The sequence below is a fragment of the Meriones unguiculatus genome, chromosome 9 (genome assembly GCF_030254825.1).
Source record: "Meriones unguiculatus strain TT.TT164.6M chromosome 9, Bangor_MerUng_6.1, whole genome shotgun sequence".
Lineage (NCBI taxonomy): Eukaryota > Metazoa > Chordata > Mammalia > Rodentia > Muridae > Meriones > Meriones unguiculatus.
In genome coordinates, this window is record NC_083357.1 from 63,352,264 (window position 1) to 63,365,053 (window position 12,790).

General features: G+C 48.9%; 1 protein-coding gene across 5 annotated transcripts in view; it reads right to left on the reverse strand.

Moving 5' to 3' along the window:
• Window positions 1–12,790, reverse strand: part of Ptk2b (protein tyrosine kinase 2 beta) — a 119,239-nt gene that overhangs the window by 52,534 nt on the left and 53,915 nt on the right. For all 5 annotated transcript variants that reach the window (XM_021654606.2, XM_021654559.2, XM_021654565.2 and 2 more), the window contains one exon: window positions 1,512–1,752. In XM_021654606.2, the coding sequence (XP_021510281.1) occupies window positions 1,512–1,715 (204 nt within the window). In that variant the 5' untranslated portion in view covers window positions 1,716–1,752. The remainder of the gene's footprint in view (window positions 1–1,511; window positions 1,753–12,790) is intronic.

Consider the following 12,790-nt stretch of genomic DNA (forward strand, 5'->3'; position numbering starts at 1 on the left):
TCACTCTTTTATTATCCACTGTGTCCCTGCACCCCTCCAGAGTATCCTTCAGATACTCGGAGCTTGGATCCATTGCCCTTCTGTAGGCCTGTTGTACATATAACTGCAGAGCCATCACACAGCTGCAGGAAGATCTCCTTGCTAAAGAACTGTGTTCAGGACCCTGCATGTGTGTAATACAAGCACTTGGGAAGCTGAGGCACAGTTATCATGAGCTCAAGATTAGTCTGGGCTGCAGACTGAGTGTGAAGCCAACCTGGGCCATGCAGCAAGGCCCTGTCTAGAAACCAAACCAACCAAACAACAACTGTAGGCTACTCCTTAGCTCCCACTAACTCCAGATTCCCAAGGTGAGTGTTCTATACTTTCTATTATTTGTAGCCATCTTTCCTTTGGATGCTTATAACTCTAGTGTTTATAAGCCTGTTTATTCCCCGAGACAGCCTTCCAGCTGCTCTCCGCCATTTCCTCCTCATGGCAAGTGGTGCCCCTACTTCTGTCCCATCTGTCCTCCAGCGCTCTCTCACTGGTGTCTCCACAGAGAGCATCCTGATGGGAATAACTGAAGATTCTTCATCCATCATCAAAATCGGGCGGCATGGTGGCCCCGCAACTTGGAAATCATGTTAACTTCTGGGAATCGAAGGAGTTGAGCTGGCAGTGGATGGCATCAGCTATGTGCAAAAAATGGTACACCCAAGGAAGACACAAGAGTCAGCAGAGGAGGGAGGAAAGTGCATACTGAAAGGTGGCCGGGTCTTACTCTCTGCACACACTCACGTTTTCTCATCAGAATCCATGTGATGAGCAAGCAAGACCCTAACCAGACCAGCTACGGGAAACTGGAGTCCACTAAGCCACAGCAAGGATGCTGACTGCAAGAGACAGCACACTCGTCCCTGCATTCTGCCCTGGTGTACAAATCGTGATGTGCACTGTGAAAGACAGCATGGCAACCTGGAAGCCAGGACCACCACATCACTGATAAAAGGAGCCACAGGTGGACATTGGTTTAGGGGACTTTAGAAGGGCTGGTTATGGGGAGCCAATTTAGCTCCTTTGGACCTGGGAAGACTTTCCCCAAGGTATCCAGGTTGCCTTGTTCACATTCTGAGCCCTCCAGAAAAATCTTCTGAGGATCAAGTCCTCTTCTCCTCCCGTCCTCATGAAGGACTATTCTGGAAGAGAATGGGTGTGTCCTCATTGTGTCTACTCTAGGGACAATTCAATATCATGTGCGCTGAGAGACTGACCGTGTGGAATTGCATACTAAGTGTTCGACAAATGCAGGTTAAAACAGGCCAGTATATTCTAATCCTGCCTAGGAAAATAGAGCACGCACAGCTGGAGGAGGCTGATGCAGCAAGCTCAAAACATCTCTCCTCATGCCAACCTGTGCCCTGGCCAGACAGTGCTAGAAGAGGTTTCTAGGCTCCAGAAGGATTGCTCATCTGTCCAGGAAGTAGAAGGAGGGGCAGATTAGCCGAGGGAACAGAGTCCTCCACCGTTACCTGGATCTCCGTCTGCACTGTGCATTTGACCAGCTTGAAGTTCTTCCCCGGGTTGAAGCTGTTGCTGTAGAAGCAGACCTTGAGGATGCGCACGTCTTCCTTCTCCACGTCTACCGGTACCACCACCATGGGCTCTGGGAGGCCCTCGGGCCGGCGTAAAGTGCCCACTTTTACCCGGCTCAGGGGTTCAGACACCCCGGACATCCTTTCAAACAGCAGCTAGGACCAGCACATCTCAGTCCTGCAGAGACAACAGAGAGAGAGAGAGAGAGAGAGAGAGAGAGAGAGAGAGAGAGAGAGCGCCACAGTGTGAGCTTCTGCAAGCCACATGCCTCATCCCCCCAGCTGGTGTAACCCCAGGCTCTAGGACTGATGCTACAGCCCGCTGTCCTAGTCCCAAAAACTCCCTGCAAAGGCCTCCAGCTGTTTCTGCTGGGGAGGCCGTAGCACATGGGAGCTGGCTGCAAAAACATCTAGCTGTATTGTCCAGGCTCAAGGCCTGCAAGCACACAAGCTCCATCTTCTAGGGGACCAATCTCCCTCCCAATTCTCCTCTGACACTGGCTCCCTGGGCAAGAGGCCCACACTTAGCACATGCAGCAGCTGTGAGAGGAGGCGGCTGCAGCATGACACAGCAGAACAGGAAAAGGAGGGAGATGGTGGCAAACAGGAGGAGGCAAACAGGAACGGGGAGGAAAATCTGAGAAGAAACAGACTAGGTAGCCCCAAGAGATGAACAAAGAAGACAGCAGAGTGCCCAGATCAGGACCACTACCTTGCCTACTCTGCCCACAACCTTAGCACTAGCCAGAGTTTTCATGTAGGGGGCCTGGATCTCATAGGTACTCATCATGTAGAGTATCTGATATCACAGGAAAGAGAGTCAAGGGGCATGGGGGGGAGGGGGCAGAGAAAGGCCCTTGGCTATTCTGCACTGTTTAGTGTGAAAAGTTGTTTTGCATGACAGATGGGGCTAGCCTGGGCTTCTACATGGTACAGCCAGTACTTGCGGCAGCCTGGCTTGACACAGAAGTAAACTATAAGAATCTCGGTAATCAGTGATTCACTCTGAATCTCGGCTGTGCTTAACCTAGCCATTGCATCCAACAGAGCTATTAAGGCCTTACTTCCTTCTGACCTAAAGCAGGGGATGGGGGCCAGTGAGACGTCTCAGCAGGGAGGGGCTTGACCATCCCATAAGGACCATCCTTGGTCCCAGAAGGTGGCAGGAGAGAGCTTACTCCAGACAGTACTGTGTATTCCATACATGTGCCTGAATATGCCCATGTGTGTGGGCATACTCTCTCACACACACATTCACATGCACACCACACACACACACACAGACACACACAGACACACACACACAGACACACACACATGCACACCACATACACATGCACAGACAGACACACACACACAAATAAACACATGCACACACATGATAAAATGCATAAATAAAATTATAAAGCAGGGAATGTCCAAAAGAAGTGAGGGAAGTTGTAATTATTCATTGATGACATCAGCCGAGGCTCACACTGGGGTCACCAATGTCCTTTCAAGTTCCGTCCTCAGTGCTGTCATTGAGTGTTTGTGGTGAGGACTAGATTTTCTTAGAGTCCAAGAATTTTTTTAACAATCTAAAGGTGGGCGTGATGCTCCCCTCTGTCATTTCAGCACCTGGGAAGCTGAGACAAGAGGATTGCCATAAATGTGAAGGCCAGCCTGTGCTACAGCATGAGACCTTGTCTCAAAACAAAAACCCTCCAGCTTGTGTCCCTTCTCACACGAGTGTGATTTTCGGGGATGATTGCCTAGACCAGGAATCAAGGGGAAAATGATAGAGCTGCAGTGTTACAATACAAATATGGAGTGGAGTATTTTAGAAGCAGAATACAGACCATGATTAATTATTTATGTTGAATCATGTATCAGGAAAGATTTGAATAGTCATTAACTCTAAGGAAGTACTCCTTTAAAACAAAATAATGAAGATGGCTCAATCAATTAAGTAGCTTGTTGCAAGCAGGAGGACCCGATTTCAGATCCTCATAACCTCGCAAGACTTATGTGTGGTGACATGGTCCTATAAGCCCAACATGGGGCCTACAAGAGAGAAACAGGAACTTGCTGGACTTTCCAGTTGAATCCATGAGCTCTCAGCTCAACAGGAGATCCTGTCTCCAAGAATAAGATGCAGAATGAATGAGAGAGACATTCAAAGTTTACCTCTGACCTTTACCTGCATGTGCACTTACACCACACATGTATATGTGTACATACCCACAAAAACATGCACATACAAAACACACACAGAAACAACAACAGAAAAGGAGACATGTTTTAGGAAGGGACAAAGGAGGTATTGTAAGAATACAGGGAGAAACAGGGCATGTCCCTTAGGTCAGGGCAGGCAGGAAGTGGGAGCACAGGCCCAGAGTTCACAAGGACATCTACATCTTGGGACAAGACAGACAGGGGGGAGAACATGTATATACGCTCTACAAGTTCATCTGTGTCTGTATAGCTCTATCTACGCATGCTGGGCCATAGCGTTCTACCCTGCCGTAACAATCTATCTGACTCCTCCTTGACCTATGAGGAATCCAGAAGTTGTTTGAAGGGTGTCTGCAAGAAGCACCCCTAGGAGTGTGAGAACAACTTGGCATTGAAAGGAAGACAGGCAAAAAGGGGGCGGTGTACTTGAGCTCACTCAGAGAGAGAGAGAAAGAGAGAGAGAGAGAGGGATCTGGGAGTATTTATACTCCACTTCTTATGCTCAGTGTTCCTGGCACTTCCCGTCAGTTCTGCACAAGGGAGATGTCAGAAAGCCTTTAGGCAAAGATGCAGAGCTGGCAGCCAGGAGATGGGGGAGAATACTGAAGCGGCAAGGCCTGAGGGGATCCAGAAGGGATGATGGCAGTGCTGCTCTAGGACTGAGAAGAAGAAGGAGGTGCTTTGTCCCTAAATAGCATAGTCCTAGCCAGGAATAAAAACAAGCAATTGGAGTGACATATGACTCTTGACCCCAGGGACTGGCCTTTATCTGCAATCAACTGAATGCCTGAGTCCCTTTCTAGTCTTATACTCAAATTCTAACCGCCAAGGTGCTGGCACGAGAGGGTAGGAATGTTGAGATGTAGAGCTCCAATGGGTGGGGCTAGGGTCTTTTGAAAAGGGACCCAGGAGAGCTCTGTCACCCTCTTTCTGAAAAGGGAGCCTCACCGAAACCTGACCGTGCTGGCACCCTGATCTTGCCTTTTGGCCTCTGGATGCTTTTTGTTTGGAAGCTACCCTGCCTCTGGTCCTTTGTTACAGTAGTATAAGCCAACCAGAACCAAAATGCCAGTGCTCTAACAGTGAAGGCCAACGGCTAGACACTCAAGAGACCACCAGGAAACCTGGCGCCACAATTTTGCTCTGTCATGCTGGAGGGAACACGGACTCACAACTGGAAAGGACATGAAGCCCGCATCCAGTTTACAACAGACAACCCCCAGCACCCGTAATGAAGAGATCAGGGTGTGTCTGAGTCTTTGGTAATCCCATCCGGTGTCTCCGTAGTCTGGGTAGCATCCTCATCCAGAGGGCCACAGCTTGAGTGAGCACATCCTAGACACGCCAGATACCCCTGAAATGCTGGAGAAGAGTGTAAGAGAATACTTAAGTGGGTCTAATGTAATGGTGACATTCAATAGCCAATAGTGAGAACTGGGGAACACTCCAACACGTGATACATGTCACGTGTATCACTGGTGAGAAGGGGATGGAGGGAAAAATCACTGCTAGAAGATAAAGCAGAGGGTTGAAGCCTGGGTGGAGACAGGGCCAGGGCAAAGCATCAGGGACCTGAGGATGCTCCTGAATCTGCTACGGCCATCGCATAGCAAGAGCTATGCTTTCGATTCAAAAAAGCCGAGAGGGCGAGAAAAACCGCAGCGAGAATGTGGGGGCCCCTGATTGTGGCATCCAGTTTTAGGAGACAGTCCTGCAGTCTCCGATAAAAGCAAACACCTTCTGACCACACCATCCGGGGTCCTGCCCCTCGGTATTTACCCAAAGAATTTGAAACCGTAACAGCAACGCCAGCACCTGCTCGTGGAGGTGGGAGGCATTCTCATCCGTAATTGTCAGAACGAGGGGTCAGCCAAGATGAATGGATGTGCGGACTGGCATCCACACAATGGAAACTCATTCACTCGGAATAGGAGAGTTGGGGCTGGGTAAAGACGTGGCACAGTGGTGGCCATGCAGGCGTGTGGATCTAAGCTCACTCCCCAGAACCCAGGCTGTTGTTTTAAAAGCCACACATGATGGGGTGCATTGATCATCCCAGGGTCAAGGAAGGCAGGAAGATCCCTGGGGTCCCGCTGGCCAGCCAGACTTGTTGAGTCCCAGGTCAATGAGACCCTGCTTCAAAGAAACTGGATGGTACTGCATTGTTAGGGTCCAAGGCTGTTCACAAGTCTCCATCCACGCATGCACATGGGTGCATGAACACCCCCACACAGATGTGCTACCCTCAAAGATATGAACACGTGTGCAAACACACATACACACACAAAACACACAAACAGACACAACAAGAACAGTTGTCAATCTATGAAATACACTGAAGACTCTTAGGTGATTTTATTTTATTTTTCTCAGTATTTTTTTCCTCAGGGTCTCAGTGTGTATGCCAATCTGGCTTCAAACATGTACAGATTGACCTGCCTCAGCCTCCCGAGTGCTAGATTAAAGGTGTGAGCCCTATACACTGCTAAATGAAGATTTTTTTTTTTTTTAAGTAAGAGAAGAGTCTGTGTACAGCCTGGGTGGTTCCAATTGCAGAAAAAACAAAAGTTTAAAGATAGTTTTTCAGCCAGTGGTTTCTGGTGTGAGGTGGCGGGGTGGGATGAACGGACAGCTCGGAAGCTGCTAGGACAATGGAAATGTTTACTGTGGTTCCATAACAGCGGGCTGGTCTCTTCGCACGCCTGTCTATGCCGTCGATGGTGCGTGACGGACAAACTCTGATGTTACACTGCAGAGGAGGCCACATGGCAGCAGTGACTCTTCAGCAGAGGTGACAGGTGTTCCACTTTGGTGTGGGATTGGTAACGGGAGAGGCTGTGAGTGTGGTGATGGGTGGCATTATGGGAATTCTTTGCATTTCCTGCAATTTTGCTGTAAGCCTAAAACTACTCTTAAAAATCAACTATATTAATAAATATTAATATGTATTAAATATCAAATAGTTTAATGTTTATGTATTTAGAATACATACATCTATCACACACATACATGCACATATATATATACACATATATACATATGAATATATATATGAAACCACAACCTGGTAAACCTGGGGGCCTTCCCATGTTCCAACCTGACCACCCACTGTCTAGCACAGTGAACATCCTGTTTCCTATCCTGACCATGACCAAATACTAATGGCCTACCTCTGAGCAAGAGCAGCCCACAGCAGCTGACAAGTCAGACGTTGCCTGAGCCCAGAGGATGTGGATTTCTTATCTTCAGCAGCTTCCCCTGGCCCAGCAGGCCCACGGCCCACAGGGCTCTGACAGAAATACTTTAGCAAAGTCATTCCGGTCACCCACAATCTGCTTTTACCTTTGGCCTGATGTGGGCCCCTCAGTTCTGCATTTTGTCCCTGGGAAACTGCAGTAGAAACTGGCAGAATCGTCATTCTGCCATAGGTTCTGGAAAAACCTTAAAATGCACACATGCACACACTCACGCACACACAGAGGCATTACTGCCCCAAGGGGGATATAAACTCTGCAACAACAAATGTGCCAGACAGTATTTGCCAGCCCAGAAACAATCCTGGACTTCCCTGGGAGACTTTCTCTCTACTGATCCTATAAGAACTAAGAATGAAAACACAGGATTTGAGTGCAAAGACTCCAGCCCACAAGGCAGTGCCCATATCTCTATTAACACAGGAATGTTGCCCAGAGTACCCTCTGCAGACAGCAATCTGCAAGGAATTACCTAAACTCTCTGAAGCAGAGTTGCTGGAAGGTAGTGCTATGGGAAGCCTGTCCTCATGGTCTGAGATTCACTCTAGATTCTCCAGTTTCTCCTGCTCACTCTACCTGCGTCCCTGTCCCAGAACTTAAAACTAGTAAGAACAATAATTCTGAAATCCTGTGCAAACGGGTTAACTTTTCCTAACCCCCTGCTTACCTTGTAGAAGACTTGTGAAGATGAAGGAAGAGAAGCAATGAAAACCCATCATTAGCAATAGGAAGCGAAAGGAAATCATTCCATGGCTATTGCTTGCCTAGATTCCAAAATCTAATGTGACTGCCACTTTGTCATGTTTTGTTTGCCCTGCCAGTAACTTTCTACAGGACACAGTATTCACCTTCAGCCTTTCCCACTCCTATGGTGTATATATTCCCATCGTGGCTGATTTCAAGCTGCCAGTATACGTCACTGAATTCCAAGTCAGGATGAGATGAGAACAGGCAACCCAATGGCTCCTATTGCTGGCAGCGGAACGTGCCTGCAAGTCCTGATTGTTTGAATGTCTGGCCTGTAGCCTTAGCCTGTCTCTGGCTCTCAATGATTGCAAAGTCATCTGACCCTCAGTTTATGAGCCAATGTCCTACCCCTTTCTCTGAACCTTTGGGCTCTCTCAGCCCTGGTAACCACAACACTCTGTGTCCTGGTCTGGCCCTGGCCCTCCAAGTGGTGTCAAAGACATGTCCATACTATGCTACCAGTGAAACCCTGGCTCTGAGCCGCCCTGGGCTTTAACGGACCTCCCAGAACTGCCCGGGGCCACAGGCAAAGAATAACAAACACAAGGAAACAGCCCAAATTAAAACAGGAAACATTTTGATTGGCTATAAGAACTTCTCGGCCCAAACTTCCAAAGGGTACTCCAGGGGGTTATTCAGTCTCAGAGTCCCCGATTAATCTTCTGGAAGAAATTCAATTATGCTCTTCCTGAATGGCCAGCCGTCTGTCTACCTGCCCAAAGGAGGAGGGACTGAAGCCAGATTCAAATCTCTTCCAGATGACTCAGCATTAGTACCAAGCTCTGTGCTCCCAGAACCTTCCCCAGGCTCTCGGGATCATCACAGGGAAAGAAGGTCCTTTGCTGGATGGACATTTGCAAGGCAGTGTTATCTCATATGGAACACATCCTACATATACTACGGGGAGTTTTCCCAACAGTCTGATTTCCCAGAACAATGCGGCAGATTGGAACTGGTCTCGTGCACTTTGAGAGGAAACTGAGGCTTACAGAGATCGGCTTTGCCAGGTCAGAGAGCCAGCAAGTGGCAGAGGCTTGAGGCTGCCATGATGCCTGACTCCAAAGTCCACAGTGCAAGATGTCCCAGTGATATGGCGCAGCAGCCCCGGGGACGAGGATGTGAAACTTACATCAGAATGAGTCAAGTGGTGTCATCTTTTTGACATCATGCCAACTGCGCCGCTGACTCATACCAGTTGCTAAAGGTGACAGGTCAGTGCCAACTTCCGCTGCCATTAGTGAGGGCTTGATATTAAACCTCTGCCACTGACCGGCTCTGATGGTTAGAGATGGGGGTTGCGTGGGTCAGAGTTTCCAGATTGTGGCTGGTAGATAGATGGCATCCTTGGCAGTGTTTTCATGTGTCCACCACAAAATATGAAATATAAGGACTGTGCCGAGAACTCATGCTGTAGCCCAGTGAATTCAGTTTTGAGAATTGAGTTTTTGTTCTTGCTCTTTTGAGACAGGGTCTCGGGTATCGAGGCTGGCCTTGAGGTTGCTAGGCTGCTGCAGGTAACCTTGAATTCTTTTATAGTGTTACACACTGTGTGTATACATGTCTCTGTGTGGGAGTTACATATGACTGTGAAGGTAAACATATCTATTCGGGTACGTGCAGCCAGAGTGGACATCAGATGTCTTCCTCCTCAGTGCCTTGAGGTGAAGCCTCTCACAAAATCAAAAACTCACCACTTCAGCCAGGCTAGCTGTCTAGTGAGCTCTTGGGACACCTCAGTGCTGTGGTGACAGATATACGCTCAGCTTTTCAGAGGTGCTGGGTCCTCACACACAGAGCGAGCGCTCTTACCCACTGAGCCATCGCCTAGCTCCTGACCTTGGACCCTTGATCCTCCCGGCCCCACCTCTCAAATGCTGGGTGTATGGGTGTGGGTCACCACGTTTTTGTAAGCTGGTTTGAGACATGTCCTGGAATGTATGCATGGCCCATTTTCTGCCTTGACCTTTCACAGTCTTCTGCTTGGCCTTTTGGGATTGGCACTGGCTAGCACTCCCAGGGCCGAATGTATTCAGTTCGACAGACACCCCCTTATTCTCACATTACACACTCTCCTATGTGCATACAATGGCCATTCCTCTATGAAATGCCAGCCGTAATTTTTTGGTGGTTTTGGTCTGAGGTCCCTGCAGCTTATCAGCTAGGCCATCTGGATCAGCTGATCTTTTTGGGCCCCTGTTTCCTCTATTGAGACATGAAGCTAATGCTATCTGTTTACAGAATCTTTCTGAAGAAGCAGGGGTCATTGCAGTACAGCCCTGGACATGCGTGTTTGTTTTAAATTAATGTCTGGGAATTAGCCAAAGAAAGAACTGGAAAGCTAATTTATTGGCAAGGCCCAGTATTCAAAACCCGCCTCAGCAGTAAATGCAGTGGCTTTCGAAGCCCTCTCTGACTCTCCAGTTCAAAGACTGCCTTCCTGGGTCCAACTGTCCACCTTGAAAGCCTCCCCACCCCCACTCCAAGTTCCCGCTCTGCCCACACCGGTTCCCCTGCCTGACCTGAGGATAAAGGAGAAGCATGTTCCGTGAAAGGAAGCCCCACGGGAGACAGTCCAAGCGCCAGCCACTCAGACCAGCAGAAGTCAGAATGTCACGAGGGGCACACTTTGTTTCCACTCTGTCTCTGAGTCACTTCCCCTGCCGTTTCCACATCAACAAAATGGGGAAGGCAGGCCTTTCCTATCTCAGGGCCTGCTGGGCACAGCCACTTAACTAATTGCAGTGACCTTGCAGTCTTGAGGAGCCATTCCTGGGCTCCTGTGCATGGCTGTGCCCCAGGCTCCATGCTGTACACACGGACTTGGTCCTTTCAGCACCCGGGTTCCTGTGGGGCCAGCATTCTGCAGCTCCTGGACCACAACCAGCCATTTGCCTAATCTCTTCCCTTCTTTCCAGGCAAAGGAATGAGCCGGGAAGCTTGTGATTACTGCCAGCTATAATTCAGCGTAATTCAAAAAGCATTTGAGACTCCACCACATTATTTTTTTCTCTCCACCCCCTCACCCATTACCTACTTGGAGCCTTCTGTTAGAAGCACCTGCCTCCCTACAGGTCAGCTGGCTTCGCCGCAGGCTCCCCAAAGAGCAGCAGAGGCACAGCGCTTTACCTTTCTGTTGAGGGAACCTCTGTTCTCCCCGCTCATTAGGTCAGGGCATGGTCCTTGCTGCGGGCCAGATTCACCTCCCTCCCATTTGACCTTTGCTTGCCATGGCCCCTAGCACCCAGGCTGGCTCCCTTGACCCCACCGCTTGCTGAGTCAGGAGGAGCATGAGTTCCCGGCCAACCCGAGTTATGGCTTGAGACTTTCTCTCCGGCCAAGCATGGGCTGCAGAGAGCCCTGTTGGTGCTTGCTGCACCAGCATGAGTTCAATCCCCAGCATCCTCACAAAATTACCAGATACACACTTCCAATTCTAGTGCTGGGAAGGCAGAGATGGGAAGATCCCGGGTGGGATCCCTGGGCTCACCACTTAGCTCCCTCAAGCCTGATTCTGCAACCAAACTGCCAGCTCCTTAGAACTCTCTATTTGTGTCCTCTTATGTAGCCAATCTATCTTTCTCTTGAGCACCTCCAAACCCAAGAGGGCTCCTTAGATTACTGTTTTTATTTAGTTATTTATTCACTTTACATCCTTATCACAGCCCCTTCCCTCCTCTCCTCTTGGTCCCTCCCTCTCACTCTCTTCTCCCTTTCTCCCCTCCCTTTCTCCTCAGAAAAAGGGAGTCCCTGCTACCAATCAGCCCTGGCACATCAAGTTACATCAGGACTAAGCACATCCTTTTTTCCTGAGGCCCGACAAGTCAGCCCAGCTGGGGGAAGGTGATCCAAAAGCAGGCAACAGAGTCCATGTCAGAGACAGTCTTCGCTCTTAAATTTTTAAAAATCACGATTCTTCTATTCCTTATTTGCCATTGTATGAGTGATATTTAGATGGCATTTCTCCTTCCCTCTCTCCTTTTCTTTTTTCACATTCTTTCCCCATCTTCCTTTCCTCCTCCTCCTTCCTTTTCTCCCTCTCCTTCTTCTCTCCATTTTTCTGTTTCTCTGGAGCCATACCAGAGCTTGGTGATAAGAAGCCAAGCAGACAAGAAAAGAGGACTTCTATCCAACAGAAATTCATAATCCAAAAGAAAGAATTTAGTGCATGTTCACATGTGCCCGCACGCACGTTCTCTCTCTCTTTCTCTCTCTCTCTCTCTCTCTCTCTCTCTCTCTCACACACACACACACACACACACACACAAAACAGTCACAGCATGATATGAGCCACAAAGCATCCTTAAGTGTACTGCTTGGCTCTGAGCAAAACCTGCCCATGGGCTTTGAGACTCTGGAAAGTATGAACCAGAAGATCAGGAAATGAAATGACATACCGGAATGGGGAGAAGAGTGGGGGAAGGGGGGGGTCACTGAGAAACAAGAACAAAATGTGGCAACATGTTGTTAAAGAATTTGAACTTCGTATGGTGGGGGGAAGCTTTTATTTTTGATAAGTACAACCTGGCAATAGGGTGACTCACAGTATGACCTCAGAGGCAGCAGGAGCGGTTAGGATAAAGCCTGGTGAGTGTTTAGCTACTGGCAGTGCATGGGGATGCCTTGTTTCATAGCATCTGCCCATTTCTCGGGTGTAAGTATTTCCATCATGGCCAATTTCAGCTATCGGCATGATCTCTCTGAACGCAGAGTTAGGGAGAAATGGTCACTGGCTCATGAGAAGACATTCCAGGCTTCCCCTGTCTGGATAGTGTAAGAGTTGGGCAGAGGAGGACGGTTTTCAGGGTTACTGGCTTCCTCAGCCCACTTCTGACCTTTGACACCCACTCTTGGGCACTCAGTGGTTTTCCCACCCAGGCCTGCAAGAGAAAAAAAAAGCACCAGGTGTGTGGAAGCACCAGGCAAGCCATGTACCTTCTTCAGAGGCGCTTGGTACTCTCTGAGCTGAAAGACCTTTTGGAAACCACACTCTGTCATCCCTCA